At 50.7% G+C, this 18618-nt stretch overlaps 7 protein-coding genes across 7 annotated transcripts; 4 read left to right on the top strand and 3 right to left on the bottom strand.

Annotated features, from left to right (window-relative positions):
* Positions 1 to 1213: 1213 nt before the first annotated feature.
* On the top strand, positions 1214 to 2230 carry N7466_004446 (uncharacterized protein; the record flags this gene model as incomplete). Its single annotated transcript, XM_057163843.1, has 1 exon — positions 1214 to 2230. The coding sequence occupies one exon, from the start codon at positions 1214 to 1216 to the stop codon at positions 2228 to 2230; it is 1017 nt and encodes a 338-aa protein (XP_057022524.1).
* Positions 2231 to 2659: 429 nt separating this feature from the next.
* Positions 2660 to 3199, top strand: N7466_004445 (nucleoside deaminase; the record flags this gene model as incomplete). The annotated part of the gene is made up of 1 exon (XM_057163842.1): positions 2660 to 3199. The coding sequence occupies one exon, from the start codon at positions 2660 to 2662 to the stop codon at positions 3197 to 3199; it is 540 nt and encodes a 179-aa protein (XP_057022523.1).
* Positions 3200 to 4905: 1706 nt separating this feature from the next.
* N7466_004444 (uncharacterized protein) lies at positions 4906 to 7893 on the top strand (the record flags this gene model as incomplete). Its single annotated transcript, XM_057163841.1, has 8 exons — positions 4906 to 4950; positions 5016 to 5055; positions 5116 to 5141; positions 5210 to 5537; positions 5589 to 5773; positions 5841 to 6048; positions 6102 to 6241; positions 6295 to 7893. The coding sequence occupies 8 exons, from the start codon at positions 4906 to 4908 to the stop codon at positions 7891 to 7893; spliced, it is 2571 nt and encodes an 856-aa protein (XP_057022522.1).
* An 821-nt stretch (positions 7894 to 8714) lies between these two features.
* On the bottom strand, positions 8715 to 10614 carry N7466_004443 (phosphoribosylaminoimidazole carboxylase ADE2; the record flags this gene model as incomplete). The annotated part of the gene is made up of 4 exons (XM_057163840.1): positions 8715 to 8911; positions 8971 to 9928; positions 9998 to 10095; positions 10149 to 10614. The coding sequence occupies 4 exons, from the start codon at positions 10612 to 10614 to the stop codon at positions 8715 to 8717; spliced, it is 1719 nt and encodes a 572-aa protein (XP_057022521.1).
* A 172-nt stretch (positions 10615 to 10786) lies between these two features.
* On the top strand, positions 10787 to 12219 carry N7466_004442 (uncharacterized protein; the record flags this gene model as incomplete). The annotated part of the gene is made up of 5 exons (XM_057163839.1): positions 10787 to 10834; positions 10875 to 10939; positions 11008 to 11056; positions 11118 to 11742; positions 11813 to 12219. 5 exons carry the CDS (start codon positions 10787 to 10789, stop codon positions 12217 to 12219), a joined length of 1194 nt encoding a protein of 397 aa, XP_057022520.1.
* A 251-nt stretch (positions 12220 to 12470) lies between these two features.
* Positions 12471 to 13660, bottom strand: N7466_004441 (uncharacterized protein; the record flags this gene model as incomplete). The annotated part of the gene is made up of 4 exons (XM_057163838.1): positions 12471 to 12533; positions 12588 to 12706; positions 12779 to 13450; positions 13555 to 13660. 4 exons carry the CDS (start codon positions 13658 to 13660, stop codon positions 12471 to 12473), a joined length of 960 nt encoding a protein of 319 aa, XP_057022519.1.
* An 863-nt stretch (positions 13661 to 14523) lies between these two features.
* On the bottom strand, positions 14524 to 18096 carry ctpA (Cu(2+)-transporting P-type ATPase CCC2; the record flags this gene model as incomplete). Its single annotated transcript, XM_057163837.1, has 1 exon — positions 14524 to 18096. One exon carries the CDS (start codon positions 18094 to 18096, stop codon positions 14524 to 14526), a length of 3573 nt encoding a protein of 1190 aa, XP_057022518.1.
* Between the last annotated feature and the right edge of the window lie 522 nt (positions 18097 to 18618).

Raw genomic sequence — 18618 nt, 5'->3', positions numbered from 1 at the left:
TCCGCCAGTCAGGTGAACCGAAAGCTCTAGCCCAAGCCATCGCGTTAAAATAGCCGAGACCTGGAAAAGGGAATTCTCTGCCGATGTATAAACAGACTACATCAATTTGGCACATGTGGTGTTGACATAGATTACCAGAAATTCCTACAAATGATTTTGCATTTACCCCGTACGGAGTACGCAAATCTCCGTATCAATCATCCTCGAATGGTGAATGATCGACTTCTATTGAAGTTTGTTTACAAAGATGTAACCTTGGCAGAACTCGATTATCGAGTATACCTTCCAAGAACATTTGCGCATTGACGGAGTCGAAGTTTCAATTCAAATGTTTTGTTGCTATAACTTTACTTTGAGGTATTTCCAAGGCAAACCCAAACTATAGCCCAACCCTAAATTAATTGTCAAGTTTTATTATACGAAGAAGGCAACTTTACCCCAGAGTTTTAGGTAGAGTTGACTAAGGGCGGAAGTTAGCCGCTCGTAAAAGGAATTTCCAGCTATCTCTTATCTCCCCGAGAATATCAAAATCTTCTCATGTGCGGTCGAAGGGAAATAAAATCCCCGAAACCACACCGAAGAAAGACTCGAAAAAGAGAAAAATAGTAAGAAGGAAATAGAATAAGTAGTAACCTTGGGAGAACAAGTGATTTGAATCTGATCTGGGTTTGACCAGACCAGATTTCCATTTAAGATTCAAGGAAATACTGGTTTCTTCAGCCTATCGCATTGGAGGTCGGCCGTTATCGGGAGAAACGTGGATATTTTTGGGATTAGTGTTCAGCCGAACCGCAGGTCGCCTATCAGCTCGTGGGTTTAAGGAGTTAAGGCATGGAAACACCTTCAAGGACCCCACAATATGGAACCTCAGGGGCCAATGATGCTTAACTCATATCGACCCATGGCAGCTCATATCCACTCTCGTACCTTTTTCCTTCGCCTCTTATCTCACTTTTTTTGCAATCCTTTTTTCCCTTCTGTCTCATACTCGGGGCACATCTAAACCCCTCATATACATCTTTGTATATGATCTTAGATGACAACCGTTTAATCTCTCTCTTTTTCACCAATTATATCCCTATATCTTTCTTTCTTTTTCTCCTACCCCGTGCCCATTCTGGCTCCAGCCAATGTTTCTTTTGTAAATCTGCTCTCCAGGGCACTTCAACCCTCCCCGCACACGAGCACGCGACCACCATCTGAACATGCCCTCATGTCGAGCGGTATCATTCCAGGCAGCGAATTCGGTCTCGCCGGACGTTCGGCTACGGACGGTTCTGCTGAGCATATCGCCGTAGCCGTACTGATCGGGATCGCCTGGTACAATGCCCTAGAACTCATCGTCCTTTGCTTCGCAACCTTCAAGCGTTATGGCGGCCTCTACTTCTGGTGTCTGCTCATCGCATCCATCAGCATCATCCCCTTTGGTCTCGGATACCTTCTCATCATCTACGATATCTACGACAACTGCTTCCCCGTAGCCATGGAGCTCATCGCCTGGGTTGGCATGGTGACCGGCCAGTCGCTGGTCCTCTGGTCCCGATTACACCTTGTCGTCCAAAACCCCAAGATCCTCCGCGCAACTCTCATCATGATCATCGTCGACGCCATCATCTTCCACGTCCCGGGCTCCGTCCTCGAACTCGGCAGCCACACCAGCGAATCCAGCATCTTCATCCGCGGCTTCAACGTCTTCGAGCGCATCCAGCTCATCGGTTTCTCCCTCCAAGAACTTATTCTCTCGGGTATCTATTCCTACGAAGCTGTCCGGCTCCTTCATCTCCGTCCTCGCGGCCACTACCGCGGCATTCTCGTTCAACTCCTCGTCGTCAATCTTGTCATGGTCCTCATGGATGCGGCCGTGATTGCCGTCCAGTATACCGGCATGTCCGATATCCAGTTTACCCTCAAAGCTATGGTGTACAGCGTGAAACTCAAACTGGAATACGCCATCCTTAATAAATTAGTGGTCTTTGCGGAGAAAATGAGCGGCAGTAACTCGGCTCCTACCGACCTATCGGACTTTGTGGATCTTTCTTTCCGCCCTAATCAGCCACCGGCGGATAGCGACAGCCAGGCGCGGATTATCGAGGACCTGGATTTGAATATTGCGACTCAGCGGGTTCGCCCAGCGTCCAAACAATCTCTGAGTGATCCCCGCAGCAGCTCTTCGGGGACACCCTTATCTACTCCCAGGACCAGGCTTGATCGTGACGAATGTCCGGCTTGATGAATAAATGAAAACTGTATATAATCTAGAATAATTGTCAAGATACCATGTATATTACCTATACACACTCAATATATTTGCAGCACACGCTTACATACCCATTATAATTGCTCTTGACGGTTTTGGTTTTGGTTTTCCGTCTCAAGTGTGTAACAATCGTCAAACGAATGAGGGGGGGGGCTGACATCCCTGCGTCTTCCCCTCACATCGTCGGAAACCGCCGAGTATGCACCAATAATTACGGGGTACACACACACCAGTACCTTTGTATACTCTATATGTATATCTTTATATCTTTGAATTGACATCCCAATCCTGCGCAACCCACAAAAAAACAAACTACACACTCACCCATTCCATCCCAACATTCACCCGAGGAACATCCAGGTTCATTCCATTCTGTCCCCCCTGCAAAAAAAAAAAAAAGCCATGTCAACACAACTTCTGGAACCCCTGGCCCCCCTAACACCCTCCCAATTCCAAGCCGTCGCATCCCAATGTCTATCCCTCCAAGCCCAAGCCCAAGACCTCCACTCCAAACGCCCCTTCGCCGCCCTCCTCCTAGCCCCCGATAACACCACAACCCTCATGACCTCGCACTCCCTCTCGCACGTCCGACACGCCGAGTCCGAACTTGCGCGCAACGCAGCAGACAATTACGACTGGGACTACCTGTCCCGCTGTACGCTGGTGTCGACGTGGGAACCGTGCGCCATGTGCAGCGGCACAATCTACTGGGCGCACATCGGGCGGCTGGTGTACCTTGCTTCGGAGAAGGCGTTGCAGGGTGTGATCGGGGACGGGAACGAGGAGAATCTGACGATGGATTTACCTTGTCGCGAGGTTCTGGGGAGGGGCCAGTTTGCGGTGCAGGTTGTGGGGCCTGTTGTTGAGGGCGGGTGGGAAGAGAAGGTTGTGGAGGATAGTCGCAGGTATTGGGATGCTGCCGGGTGGAGCCTTTACATATGAGTTCGGGTTCGAATGCGGATTGAGGTGGAGTTTGGGGGGTTCGCGTAAGTATTTGCATGTGTGCTTTGGATGGCCTGATGGCCTGATGGGGAGGTGTACTGTATACTGTATGGAGTAGTTACATAGTGACGATTTGAGAATGGCTGGATATTGTCGAATCAAGTGTAGCGGAGATATTATACATGTGAGACACTTCTCGAGGTTATTTTGGTTTGATTCTCCACTTGACCCATCGATTCAAATGTTATACCTTGATTGTGGGCCAAGGTATGTCATCATCGTATTTCGTTTATAGTATTTTCCGATGGCTTGAACTCTGAGGGGGATTTTTTTATCTAAGGAAAATCAACATCAGAACGTCAGATTACATCATACTTCTAATGTATAAAGTAGAAGAGGCAAAGAAACTTTCTTTTTCTTGTAGTTTTTTAGTTTTTGTTTTTCGTATAATACTTAAACTCAGAGAAGCCAAGGGTTGCTTTTCCTGTTCCAGATCAATCCCTTGTATTTCTGTTTCTTGACCCCTTTGCGCCTGAGCGGTGAGCCACATCCACCAGCCACATGCCCCATTTGTGGAAACCGAAAGTCAATCTTTACTTTTCCCCACTAAACCCTCCCAAGCTAAAAACACAGTTACGCAAGCTTGACATGATCGCGTGCTGATCAAACCATGAGAATCAATAGTTCCATGCGTTTATTAGGGCGAAAAGGAAAAAAAGACAAAAGCAGGTATGATGTTGATCAACAACCAGTTTGCCCATACTACTTAGTTTAGTCACTCCCATGCTGCATGCACACGTCGCCGTTTCCAGTCCAAAAGCAGGTCTCGTCTGGTTGACGTCAAACTGATGCGGTGGGAAAGAGACAGAAAAAAAAAAAAGTACATGATTAAAATCCAAGCTACAAAGAACTGGGGTTTCAAGGCCGAATGATGACCCCACCTTTGACAAAATCTGAGCTCAAGCCCGTGGTTGCCAAGAACCAGCCCTAAAGGAAGGAAGTTGATGAGCCTTGAATACAGTGCAGATCTTTAGGCTCGATGAGGTTTAACGTGGAGGCGCTAAAGCTGCACTAGTACGTTATTGCCCACTTTGAGGGGCAAAATGGCGAGTTAATCCAGTAGCCTGGGCCCAAGCAGGTTCGAAAGAATTGTTGGTGCTTTGGAGAGCTACATGTGATTTATACTTAGCAGAACGAGCTTCGCCTTACTAGTAATCAAAACGAAAGAAGTCCGAGGCAAACATTCCATCAATTGGGCCGCAAAAGGGCAAATTGGGCGAATTGGGATAGAAAAGGGCCATTAAGGGCCATTAAGGGCCATTGGAGGGAATGCAGTCCGTCGTGGCACATGACGTCAGAATTTGGTTGCGTATCGAGGTTCAAGAAGGAAAATCCTACGTAGCAGAACAGACGATCTTCCTTCTTTTTTTTTTCGATTTCACTTATGACCTCGATCATTTGCACTATTCTATATAGGTGTCCATCCCCTTTTCAAAAAAACCGATTTCTCTTTTTTTTCCCTTTTTTTCTCCAATACCAAACATTCCAGTGATACCCCCTTGTTTTAGTATAATTGCTAATTACTCAACCCTACCCCTTGTATGTCTTGTTTGCTCACATTGCAAAAAACTTGAGCTGATCATTCTTAAGAATCTATTACTCTGCAACAATCCCCCCGCCCCTTAAGATAACACGGTTTATTCACCATGGCTGCCGTGAATCGTCCCACTGATACTAAGCAGAAGGAGCAGGTGAGATTGACATGATATCATCCATTGTCCAAGCGACAACCAGTGCTGACCTCCATGCCCTCTAGGATATTAACGCCAAGCTCCAACTGTTTGGAATCTACCATGGTGAGTGACATTCCACTTCTCCGTAATCATCGACCAAGTCACTAATGCATTTGTCAACAGCCTTCAAGAACAGCAAACTTCCCTCCGTTAGTCGCAATTGATCCAGCTACATTGACAATCGAACCCGCATACTAATCTTGACTACCTCCCACAGAACAAGCAGTGCGATATTGCCTTGAATAGTGCCCTTGCCTCCAAGGCCCTCTCATCGCCACCGGCGGACCTTTCCGACGATGGCAAAGTTCTCGTCAAGGACCTGCGTAACGTCATCGAACAGGCCAAGCAATTGCTGCTGACCAAGAACGAGGGCGAGCTCCTGCAAGACTTCATCTGGCAAGCCCAGAAGATTTCCGCCGGCGATGCCAAGGCTCCCAACGTCCCTATCTCAAAGGAGTCTGGCAAGCAGGACGGCGAGAGGACACTGCAGGGTCTCAAGACCTTGGGAACGCTCCTCATTACCAATGGAGAGTTCCGCAAAATTCGTGAGTATCACCATGGGGAGGGCCCGTGTTGTGTGTGCTAATGTTACTTAGTGAGTGACGCAACTGTCTTGCTGCGTGATATCGCCGCCGATGCCTCCCAAAAGGCTGCCAACCAGGTCCGCCCATCGGAGGATCAACTTGCCCAGATTGATACCCCCGCTGAGGAAAACGTATGGCACGAGAAGCCCAACGTTAACAAGGACGATCTGAAGAACCGCTTCAAGAAAAACAAGGGCGTCAGTTTTCACCCACTTTTTCTTTTTTTTCCTATTGTGTCCGAGAAATTTACTAATATCAAAATAGGAAAAGGCAAGTGTAGCCTCCACTTCAGTTGTTGAGAACCCCGAAGTCGGCGATGATGCATCTGTTTCCCCTTCGGAACAGAGCCGTACCAAGCAGTATGCCAACAAGACCAAGGACTACCTCAATGATAAAATCCCCAAGGAGCGTCGTGAGCAGACCATCTGGCGCTTGAAGAAGATGATCATTGAGATCCAAGGCCACGCTGATTGTAAGTATTTGATCGTACCTCTCAAAAATAGAATTGCCACTGACCAAACCCAGACCAGCAAGCTATTGAAACCCTACTTGAGCTAGCTGAGAAGTACGCTGGACACACCAAGACGGCCGGTACCCAGAGTGGCGGTGCTGTTAAGGATGTCCGCGCTACCGACAGCGTCCAAGCTGTTGAGTACAACTTGCGCGTAAGTAGTGATGTACCAGGGAATGATTGCAAGCAAAATACTAACGTTACTAGACCCTCATCGAGCGCTTTGCCAACAACACCTCTCTGTCTGACTTCTTCGAGTCCCTGAACAACATCTACCGTGATGCTGACAAGGACCCTGAGCTTCGCGGTTGGTTCAAGAACATTGACACTTACATCCGCAAGTGCCTGCGCGAGCAAGGCTTCATTATGGAGGATGAGGCCACCAGACAGTGGAATGAGCTGTACGACAAGGGCCGCTACTTGATCCGTGAGCGCTACCGCTCCCACAGCGACCGCATCATCGACGAGATCAAGTTCCTCGCCGATCAGTTTGATAAGGATCCCCGCAACAAGGCCTTGTCCGAGTCTATTCAGACCCTCTTCAAGGATCTGGGTCGTGATTCTGGCGGCAAGGTTGTCTTCAAGAAGCACCTGCTCACCGATCTCCGCGACATCATCCTGCCCGGAATCTTCGAGAACGTCCGCTACGTTCCCATTCCCCGTATTGAGGTGTCCGACCCCACGGTTGATGTTGTCATTGAGAACCTCGTCATTGAGAGTGACAACCTGATGCCCAACGTGGTCGAGTTCGGCAGTGACAACTACTTCCGTTGGGGCCGCAAGAAGATCTCCAACAAGCGTGACAACAAGATCATGATCTCCGCCTCTGGTATCCAGGCCGATCTGCGCGACGTCAGCTACTACATCAAGAAGAAGCAGGGCTTCCCCTCCATCACCGACACCGGTATCATGGACATCCTGCTCAGCGGCGACGGCTTCGGCTTCAAGATTGCCGCCTCCACCGTCAACAAGGGTGACAAGCAGCACATCGTCAAGCTGGACAAGGTCTCGGTCAACATCAAGAACTTCGACATCAAGCTGAAGAAATCCAAGCACAAGGTCCTGTTCTCCACCTTCAAGCCCATGCTCTTCCGCGTCGTCCGCCCCGCCCTCGAGAAGGTCGTCGAGGCCCAAATCCGCGAAGCCTTCAACAAGGGTGACGCCTGGGCCAACGAGATCTCCATCGAAGCCAAGAAGGCCGCCGAGGCCGCCCGCGAGGACCCCGAGAACGCCCCAAGCATGTTCTCCCGCTACGCCGACGCTATCCGTGCGCGCAGCCAGGCCAAGGCCAAGCAGGCCGAGGCCGTCGTCAAGCGCGACACCAAGGTCCAGACCGTCATGACCATGCACGACTCCATCTTCCCCGACGTCAAGCTGCCCGGCGGCGTCTCCACCAAGGCCACCGAGTACGCCGATCTGGCCGCCAAGGGCGAGCGCTGGGAGTGCCCCATCTTCAGCATCGGCAGCGCCTCCGAGTCCACCGGTATCGCTTCCGCCGGCCCCGTCACTCGCAAGCCCCACACCACTGCTGACGGCAAAGTCGGTGGAGCCACCAGCGGAGCCACTAGCGGCGTTGCTGGCGGAGTTGCTGGCGCCGTCGCTGGCGGTGCGGCGGGCAACGCTGCTGCGGCTGGAGCCTCGGGCTCTACTGCCCATGCTACCTCTGGCACTAAGGTCGATGGATATCCCTCGCGTGGATTCTCGGATGAGCTCGACCAGGCTTTCGTCAACGGCAAGGGTGTCAGTGACGTTAAGCACACTAACGGTGCCGCTCAGGTGGTTAACGGCTCGATCGTTAATCCTTAAGTTTGCTTCCCTTGTCACGAGTGAGAAAGGAGTGGTGTCCATTCCATCTCCGCTCTTGTACGGATACAATATGGATTGATGCACATCATGCCCATCGTGATGCTTATGTTCCTTTTTCTTGGATTTTTGTGTTTTTGGATTTTTGTTATGATTTCCCCCTTATGCATTATCGTTTATCGTTTTGGTTTCTTGTATGAGTATGGGTTTGTGCAGTGGTTGCCTAATACATACTATCATGTGCCACTCAAGTGTTCTGCAATCAATATTTGTCATGATTTCTACATTTTTTTGGGGATTCGTAAATAGGCGTGTAAGGCTTTTGATCTAATAACAGGCTTCCTCGGATAACTTCGGAAATAAATGCAAGGCAGGGGATATTGTATAGTCCCGATGGCTTGGTGACTTTGTGGGCCGGCGGGGTTCGATCCACTCCCTTCAGCCACAGTGATCCATTGGTAGGGCTGCATTCTATAGTCAATTGATGTTGCCGAGGGAGAGCTTGGAACTCATCAATTGATTAAGATTTCTGTCATAGATCCTCATGTTTCGGCTCTACTACCATCTTCGTATAGTGTCTTCTAGCCTTCCATGGAAGGTTGTATTTTAAGTGTTGATAGTCATTCATTGTCGTCTAATCTGATATAAAAACGCCTTCCGCTGTACAAACAGAAGATAAGATAGCACTGCATCCATCTTCTGCAACAAAACAAAACAAATCGGAATATTTTCTTCTCCTTAACCTTTTGTGGTGCCTGGCTCTACTACCCACATACATGCCTGTAGATTGTACAGAGCCGTATTCAAGTCTATGGAACGCGGATTTACATCTGCGCAAAGTACTTCTCCCAGCCCAAAGCCTGCAGCTTCGTGCCCTTGGTCTCCATGTTCTCGGCGCGAGCCTCCTCGGCGTAAGTCTCCACCTTGCGCTGGATGGCAGGGTCGAAGGCGCCGATGATACGGGCAGCAAGGAGAGCAGCGTTAATGCTGTTGTTGATTCCAACGGTCGCGACGGGGACACCTGGAATACAGTTAGCGGGCTTGAAATAGATATGTCAATACGATGTGAGCGAAACTTACCACGGGGCATCTGCACAATGCTGTACAAGCTGTCGACGCCGTCCAAAACGCTACCCTTCACCGGCACTCCGATGACAGGGAGAGCAGTGTGAGCAGCGGCCATACCGGGGAGATGAGCAGCACCACCAGCAGCAGCGATGATAACCTTGACACCGCGTGCGGCAGCTTCGGCAGCGTACTCGGCCATGTAGTTCGGGGTACGGTGGGCAGAAGTGATCTCGACGGCGGGCACGAGACCGAAGTAGCTCTCCAGCAGCTTGAGACCAGGGACCAGAGTCTTAAGATCACTGTCTGAGCCCATGACGACGGCAACCTGGGGAGCGGGCTTGCCAGGACCAGAGGCAACGGCCTTGGTCTTGATATCGGTGCGCTGAGCACGGATATCGTCCACGACGTTAACGAGGGGCTGGATGATAGTCTCAGCCTCGTGCATGGACGCAGCGGTGACGGTGACGTGACCCATCTTACGGCCGGGCTTGGCAGCACCCTTGCTGTACAGGTGGATGCTTGCGTTCGGGATGGAGAGGGCAGCCTCGGCGGCCTTGAGGTGGGTGTCTGGGGCGGAGCCGCCGATGATGTTGAGCATGATGGAGGGTTGGCGGATCTCGAGGCTCTTGGCGGGGATGGGAAGATCCATGATGGCGCGGATGTGGGCTTCGAATTGGGACATGCCGCAGCCTTCGATGGTGTAGTGGCCGGAGTTGTGGATTCGGCTGGCGACCTCGCACAGCATGAGGCTGTTGTCTTCCAACAGGAACATCTCCACGCCGAAGGCTCCCTTGCCGTCGAATGCGGAGATGGCTTTGCGGGCCATGGCCTGGGCTTCCTCGTTGATCTTGTCGGATACGTTCCGGGCTGGCGCGTAGACCAGCTTGCATATTGAGTCCTCCTGGACGGTCTCGACGGTGGGGTAGGAAAGCACTTGGTCCTTGGTCTTGATGACCATGACAGCCAGCTCCTAAAGAAAGAAGAAAGAGTTAGATACCTTCCTGGAAGTTGTGGTCTGAGGTTATAGGGTATGACTAACCATCTTGAAGTACGCCCACTTCTCCGCATACAATGGTCGCTCCTTGAGGGCCTCAAGAGCCTCGGGAATGTCTGCCTTGGAGTTCACGCGGAAGTTGCCTAGGGAAACATCAGCTCGTTGCTCCAATTGTCAATGAAGGGCCCATGCTTACCTCGTCCATCATAAGCCATTGTCTTCGACTTCAACATCAACGGGTAACCGAGCTCTTCTCCAATCTTCTCCAATGCCTCCGGGGTGTTCTCGACCAGCTCCCGGTGATCGGCCATGGGAATTCCATATTTGCGCAGGTGCTCCTTCTGGTTAAATTTGTTCTGGATGGTGCGAATAGCCTGCCAGCTGGGCTCCACTCGGACGTCCGAGGCGACCTCTTCGAGGGCATAGGTGTCAACGTGCTCGATCTCGGCGGTAATCACATCGCAGGACTTGGCCAATTGACGAACAGCCTCGCGCTCCTTGAACGAACCGGTGACATGGCCGTCGTGGAAGCTGATCTGCTTGGCCGGGGAGTTGTCGGCGTCCAGGACGTTGGCCTGGATGTTCAATCGGTTGGCGGCCTCGACGAGCATGCGACCAAGCTGGCCACCGCCGAGAATTCCGACCTTGGGGGAGTTCCACATCGTGTCGTCGTGAGAAATATGAATTGAGTAATTATAATTCAGCTATGAGTAAGTAGATGAGTAAATTGCCCCTCCACCGAAAATTCGCGGGCGGGTCACCTGACCCTATCGATAAGATCAAATCATTGCCAATCGGAAGCATCAGCCATCACCGCCCCCAGCCTGCAACTTGATGATCGCCGCTGTCTTCGTTACTTGCACATGTCGACCATGTCTCTCGGTGAGTCTAGCACTATGCAGCTTTTAGTCGCGTTCATCAGGCTAACATATTTACGAAAGACGAAGGAGCCCTCGAGGCAGTAGCCAATGGCGGCTCGATTGACTTGTATGTTCGACACTAGGACTAAGGAGAATGCGCTAGAGCACGCACGCGATACTGATACTCTGATCTAGAGAGAAATGGACTGTCATCGTGACACCGCTACTAGAGCGGCTGGAATTCGTGAGTCTTAGCTGTGCAGCTTGTCTACTAGCTATGCCGATAGCTCTAACCTACAGCTTAGATCGTTTACAATGTATTCCCCATGCCCAAGCTGCCGCCGGGCACCCTTAACTCACAGCCCTTCGCCCGATCACCGATCCAAGCTACCGAGGCAAACGACATTCCGCCAGAGAGCAGCAATAAGGAGAATGCAGCTCCGGGACCCCATGCTGAGGAGCCGCTCGCTTCATCTCCGTCGACTGAGCGCATACCAGATTCGCAGCCTCAGTCCTCCGCGCAACAGGCAAACGACACCTTACCGGCTGCACTTGCACTCCTCTTGCGCTCTATCCGCTCTTCGATCCAAGTCTTCTTCGTAGAAAAGCCGCCGCACACGATCCAGAGACTCGCGGAGCTCATCCTTCGGCCAACCGCTCATTACAAAACACTGCCGGCTTATCTTCGCGCCGTCGACAGGGTCGTTTCTGTAACCAGCGCTGCTGATATCTTCCCATTCAACACCCCTGCGAATACGGACCAGTCAAATGGACTTCTTCATCCCGCAAATAGTGCCGGGGCTTATCTTACCACCGATTACACCACTGGCTTGGGCAGCGATGAGTCGCTGGGTGGAGCTCTCCTGACTCCAATTCCGTGGTTGACTAATGCGTCATTTGAGAGCGGGAATCCTGGTATCTCGCAAGAGGGTACGTCCATGTTCATCTAGTTTATTCGCTTGATTGATCTTGTGGACATTTCACTAATATATTGCTACAGCAGAGAATGGACAACCCCAGCTCCAAGAAGCTGATATCGCTACAACGGCTGTTCCTCCTACGGCCATCGTCGAGGGAGAAGAATCAGCAACGCCTGGTTCCCCCCACGCTGAGTCGGATGAGGTTCCCCATGCTCGTGGCCCATCAGTCGTTGGCGTGGAGGATATGGGCCTGCAAGATGGAAAGGGTGTCGAAATGAACCTAGAGGCCCAGCAGGCGGTGTCTGGCAATGCCACCACTGAGGAAGCCAAGGCAGATGCTGGACCTGCCACAGCTGACAAGGATGGCGATATTGTTCTTGACGATACGACCCCCAAAGAGGAATCCACGACAGAAGATACAACCCAGAAGGAGACTCTGAACCCAGGTGTCGATACCACGCAGCCTGCTGGGACCGAGAAGGAGTGAAGGCTTGCGTTTTGCATTTGTTTATTTTCTTGTTTGCCATTTGGCCTTATGAGTAACGACCTAATTCATTTGATAAGTTGATCGGAAATCGAGATCTGAGTTGATCACATCTATCGGGAAGCAATAGATCCAGGTAGACTTCCAAGGTTCAAATAATGCCATCCCTTAACATTTGAATGGTTTGTGCATTGTAGCGTCTTTGAAAGAGCCATTATTCTATACATAATATGCAGTACCTACTAGTATCTAGCTTATGCCAGATCCATCGAGAATTCATCACAAGCTTTCAACAGCTCCGCTTTTATCCCGGGTTCCTATAAATCGAGTAAGCATATGTTTTGATTCAAAACTTATCACCACAGACTAACCTTTGGCGTATGTCCCGCATCTGCAACCCAAATCAATTTAGATTGAGGCAAACCGCGATGCAACTCCCACGCCGTCTGTGCCGGACAAACCATATCATAACGGCCTTGAACAATAGTCACTGAAAAAGCCCAAGTCAGATCAATCCCAATCCCAATCCCAGCTGCCCAATTCTCTTCAAAAAAAAACTCACCAGGAATATGAGCAATCTTCTCCAAATTCCCCCTCTCCAAAATCTGCCCCTCCTCCAACCAAAACCCATGCACAGAATAATGCGCCTCCATAAGCGCATGTTTCAAACTCCACTCAACATCCTCCAACGCCGCAAACGCCCCCTCATCAACCCTCAAAGCCCCAATACTCAAATCCCACCGATTCCACTCCCTCGCCGCCGCAACCCTAACCCGCTCATCAGCCCCCGTAAGCCTTCTATAATAAGCCGCCGACGGATCCCCCCGCTCCTCCACGGGGAGAAAGCCCACAAACGCCTCCCACGCCTCGGGGAACACGTTCGCAGCCCCCAGCGCACTCCGCGACCAGCTCGTCTCCGCATCACGCGTCGTGAAGATCCCGCGGAGAAGCATGGAGCCCACTCTGTCCGGGTACGCCTGCGCATAGAGCAGGGCGAGCGTTGAGCCCCAGGACCCGCCGAACAGCAGGTGCCATTTTGGGATGGCGAGGTGGGTGCGGAGAGCCTCGATGTCGGAGACTAGATGTTGTGTGGTGTTTTCGCGCAGCTCGGTTTGCGGGGTGGATTTGCCGGAGCCGCGTTGGTCGAGCAGGATTACGCGGTAGAGTGCTGGGTTGAAGTAGGCTGTGTTTGCTTTGGAGGTTTGGCCTCCTGGTCCGCCGTGCAGGAATATTACTGGGGTTTGAGTGTTAGATGATGGGTTTTATTTATCTAGGTACTAATGAACGAGGTCGCAGGGGTGCATTGGGTTCAATGCTTCAATGGGGGTGCTGGGTTACCGGGTTTGCCATCTGGTTTGCCGTATTGTTCGTAGTGGATGTGGTGGATTGTACCGACGGCGAGCATGCCCTCGTCGAAAGGGTCGGAGTGCATGTATCCGCTCATGGTGGTCGTGGATAGGGTTCCTTCTTTCTGAAAACCTGGTGCAGTTTCAATAGGTTGGACACTCAAGGTAGCGGATGGGTTACCTCTGATACGGCGATAAGGTTACAGATTTAGGGCAGCGAGTCAGAGGTACTCCCTGGGTATATATAGTAGTTATAGCGAGGACTCAAGTGCTTGGAAATATCATGTGTATGTACATTCACATTTGATGCAAGCCCTGGAGGCATTATTTGAAAGCACTTGAGATGTTATAGCACGTAGGACTCATGTATAAGTCTGAACTCGAACTCTTCATGTTTGCGCTGCTCGATTGAACTTATTAGGGCCATGTAATCCCTGCAATAGTTGGGATGAAGAACGTCCGCAGGTAAACTATTAGTTGAGTTATGTGACGTAACTTCTTGATTCTTATCATATCAAGGGGTGATAGCTCAGTTGGGAGAGCGCACGACTGAAGTTCACTACAGTCTGACATTGTCATCGTGAGGTCGCCGGTTCAATCCCGGCTCGCCCCATTATCATTTCTTTTTTGATTTTTGATTTTTTTTTCCAACTTACATTCAAAATTTTCTTATTTCATTGCTATCCATTTATTTGTCTTTGTTGGTAGAATTTTGTGGTCGTCTACTATGGTGTTTATTATATCAATCGAAGCAACCCTGAAAAACATGTATTACCGAACAAGGTGGAGTGAATGATCAATAATTCAATCCTTGAAAGAAATCCTACTAGAATGCTATAGATGAGAGGTATCGAATAAGGTGAAAACATTACCAATATGCCAACAAATGTATCAACAAAAGCACCCCAAGGTCCCCTCGCCATAAATGATTGATGAAAATGAAAATCATAAAATAAGCCGCTCATACAGGTTCAACAGTTTGTAGTGGGACATAGCCCTCATCTTCTCGAGCCGATTGCTTGCCAGTTGCCACTGACCATAGCGCAGCAATAACATGCACAACGTAGCGACGGGCCGAGCGTGGATCGTCAGGGGATAGGATGGTAGCAGGTGACCACCAGCTAGCTTTGCGAGAATGGCGTGCACGACCAGTAGCGGAGATAGCACCGGAGTTGACCTCTTTTTCAAGGCGGTCAATGTCCATCCAGGAGGGACGACGCCAAAGCTTCAAAAGTAGACTACTGACAACAACCGAGACGCTGGACATAGCCATGGCAGCGCCGGCTGCCATGGGAGGAAGCATGAAGCCAGTGAAAGGTAGGAAGATGCCCATTGCGAAGGGCAGGCCGATGACGTTGTAGAGACATGCCCAGACAAGGTTCATCTTGATGCGAGTGAAGACAGTGCGCGACAGGGAGAGACTAGCTGGTACGGTCAGGAGATCATCCGGGCGCATGAGAACAATATCTGCCGCTTCCATCGCGACATCGGTGCCGGAGGCCAGGGCAATTCCAACAGAAGCAGTGGCCAGAGCAGGAGAGTCGTTGATGCCATCTCCAACCATAGCGACTCGCTCTCCGCTCATCTGGAGGCGGGAGATGATGGTGCGCTTGTCAGATGGGGAGGCAGAGGCGTGGACCGAAGATAAGGGGATGCCAACGGCGGTTGCGATTGAGATCGCTGATGACAGAGTGTCACCCGTGACCATGGAAATTGCAATGCCCATGCGATGCAGGGCAGCCACTGCCGCGACTGCACTATCCTTGACACTATCACGAAGGGAAATCGTTCCTGCGTATCGCTTGTCAATTGCGACATGGATCCGAGTAATGCCAGATCCAGCGCCAGTGGGTTTGGGCCTCAATTCCTCGGAGTCATTGGTTCCCGATGATTCGGGATCAGCAGATTCCGGCACGGGTATTTCGTTTGAGCGCAAGAACTCTGCGTTACCCAAAAGAACCTGGTAGCGGGTACGCTCGCCGGATGTTGATGGCTCAACAGTTGCCGAAATTCCCTGGCCAACGCAGGCATCAAATTCTCCAATGCTTCCTGGAAGGCCGTCTTCTCCAGGGTGACCAGATTCTGTCTTAGCTTCGGATAGAATGGCGCGTCCGATTGGGTGCTCACTGCCTGTCTCGGCTAGACCGACAAGAAGCCACCATAATTGGCGACGCCAATCATTTGCCGTCCATTGAGGTTCGATCCGGGTATGAGCGACACTCATCCGGCCTGTGGTCAAGGTACCTGTTTTGTCAAAGACAACATGGTTCACTTTGGTTGCAGCCTCGAGGACAGCACCGCCCTTGACTAAGATTCCATTTTCAGCACCAACACCAGTTCCAACCATCACGGCGGTAGGTGTACTAAGACCCAAAGCACAAGGACAAGCGAAAACAATCACTGAAATACATAATTTCAGACAGACCATAACTTTGCCACCCGCTTCTTCAGATTTAAAGATTTTGGGTGGGTTAGGTAGGATATGGCTGAGGATCATCCAACCGAAAAAGGTTACCAGGCCAAGGCAGATGATAGTGGGCACAAAGTAGCCAGCCACGATATCCGCCATGCGTTGGATTGGAGCCCGACTTGTCTGTGCATCCTGGACCAATTTGACAATCTGACTTAACTGGGTATCCTTGCCTGCCCGGGTGACTTTGAAATCAACCGCACTAGTGCCGTTGACAGTACCAGCAATGACGTAGCTGCCTTTCTTCTTGTGGATTGGCAATGCTTCACCTGTAATCATACTCTCATCCACATAACTCTCGCCGCGAATCACGATACCGTCAGCAGACACCTTGTCACCGGGGTGAAGAACGACAATGTCCCCGACCTGGATCAGTTCTGTAGGGATGAGTTTCTGGTTCACGGTTGAATCTTCAGCCAAAACGGGCTGACCATCCCAAGATGCCCAGCCATCAGCCACTTTTTCTGCTGCAATAGGATCTTCGTAGATAGTAGTCATGGATGGAGCCAATGACATAAGGCGGGAGAGCGCTGCAGACGTCTGCCCCTTAGCGCGATTCTCCAACCATCTTCCTAAAGTGATGAATGTGATGAGCATAGTACTAGTATCAAAGACGGTGCTCGGCCGCTTGTGGTAGTCGCTAAAGATAGCCATCGCCATGGTGAAACAGCTGTAGAAGAAGGCAGCCGATGTGCCTAGCATAACAAGAACATCCATAGTGGGAGATTTGTGCTTCAAAGATTTGAAGCTAGAGATGTAAAACCGCCGACCAATGCCAAATTGCACTGGTATAGTGAGAGTAAGGCATAACAAGTCTCCCAGATAAAGACCAGGAAAGAGCTGAAACCGCCCAAAATCAATTGGGTGCATATACATAGGAAGCAGCATGTTGATAAAGAATACGGGAACCGCAAAAGAAACAGACACGATAAAAGCCCGTCGCCATTCTTGGATTTCCTTGGTTTTAGATAATGATTCCAACTGTGCGTTGGTGTCATCCAAATCCGTGATCAGCGCGTTATATCCAGCAGCTTCAATCACATCGAAGACAGATCGAATACCAATAACGGATGTATCAAAGGCAACACTCAATTGGGAATTTGATAATGTGATGGAGGCGGTTTTGATTCCAGGCCTGGAGGAGAGATCCCTTTCTAGCGCAGAGGCGGATGCGGCGTCTCGTAATCCGTGAAGAGTGAGATGAAGCTGCTGCGTTTTCCTCGAGAGAGGTTCTTGCGCTTCGGATGACACGATCGACGCATCAAATCCAGCATCTTCCACGAGTGTCAAGATAGCCTTAGCGGTCAAAATTGACCGATCATGTACGATCACGGCGCGTTCGGCGAGGAGACTGATGTTGAACTGAACCACGCCGTCAACATCGACAAAGGCATTCTGCACACTCGAGGTGCAAGCGCCACAAGTCATTCCTCCGATAGAAACTGTAGTAACCATGTGTCCTCTCTTGTCTTCAATCATATCACCAAGTGTGGAACCATCGCACGAGCCAGCCGGCGCCTTGGTTTCCAACACTCGCGCTCCAAATCCTCGATCCTCAATTATTTCCGCTATTTGCTCCGGGGTAATAATGTCCGCATCATGTTCCACCACAGCTCGCTCCGAGAGCAGCGACACATTGACCGAGTTGATACCAGCAACGTCAGCCAGTCCGCTCTCAACAGCAGAGGTGCATGCGCCGCAAGTCATGCCTTCGATCGCGAGGGTAGTTGTCGATGAATAAGTTCTGGGCGTTTCCTGCAGATCGTTCACGATAGTTTTTAGATGCTCCTCTGTCGACAAAACCGACGCATCAAATCCGCAGTCCTCGATCATCTCCGCCACTTTTGACGGCGAAAGTATTGTCGGATCGTGTTGTACCGCAGCCCGGCCCATTATCAAGCTCACAGAGACCTCGCCGGCGCCATCTACCCCTGTAAAAGCGCCCTCGACGGCAGAAGTACAGGCTCCGCAGGTCATGCCATCCACTTTGACGGTCGTGGTAGCCATGGCGGGCAGTCGACTGGGAGAGGCCGCATCGCGCGGGCCTGCAGCATCGGCAGACATGGCGATAAGCGGTGTATGGTACAAGGAGTCGGGAAGGAAGGTATATTATCGCATGAGGGCGTTCGAGTTTTAATGTAGGAGGCGCGGTTCGTGATGGGGTGGATAACGTGATATGTCAATAAGACGGAAGCTCTCGGATCGACACTGGACTGATCAGATCATTTCCCGAATGAAAGTGACTGCAGGCTGGCAAAGAACCATCAACAGTCCAATAATAAAAAGGCCACGTCGTCCTGGTAGAGAAGCATGGAATCAAGGGCGTGGGACCAGGCATTTAAATCGGGAAAAGCGGAGTCTGCAGAGTTGATTACGCAGGACAGAGAGGGGAGACGGGGATCCACCTTGTTTGTGGAATGCATCTCTTATTTAGGCCAATACAATCAGATGGGGCCTGAATCCCATCAACTTTGCCCGTATAATAAATCCACATGGTATTCAGGTGTCCCTGATAATTAAAGAACAATAAATCCAATCAGGGGATGGTGAAACAAATTTAGGGCTGAGGGCGTTTCAGAAAGTAGA

This window comes from Penicillium verhagenii (assembly GCF_028828195.1).
Source record: "Penicillium verhagenii strain IBT 33310 chromosome Unknown utg000005l_segment0_segment0, whole genome shotgun sequence".
Lineage (NCBI taxonomy): Eukaryota > Fungi > Ascomycota > Eurotiomycetes > Eurotiales > Aspergillaceae > Penicillium > Penicillium verhagenii.
The sequence above is the reverse complement of the archived record's forward strand: the minus strand, read 5'-3'. Positions and strand labels throughout refer to the sequence as shown.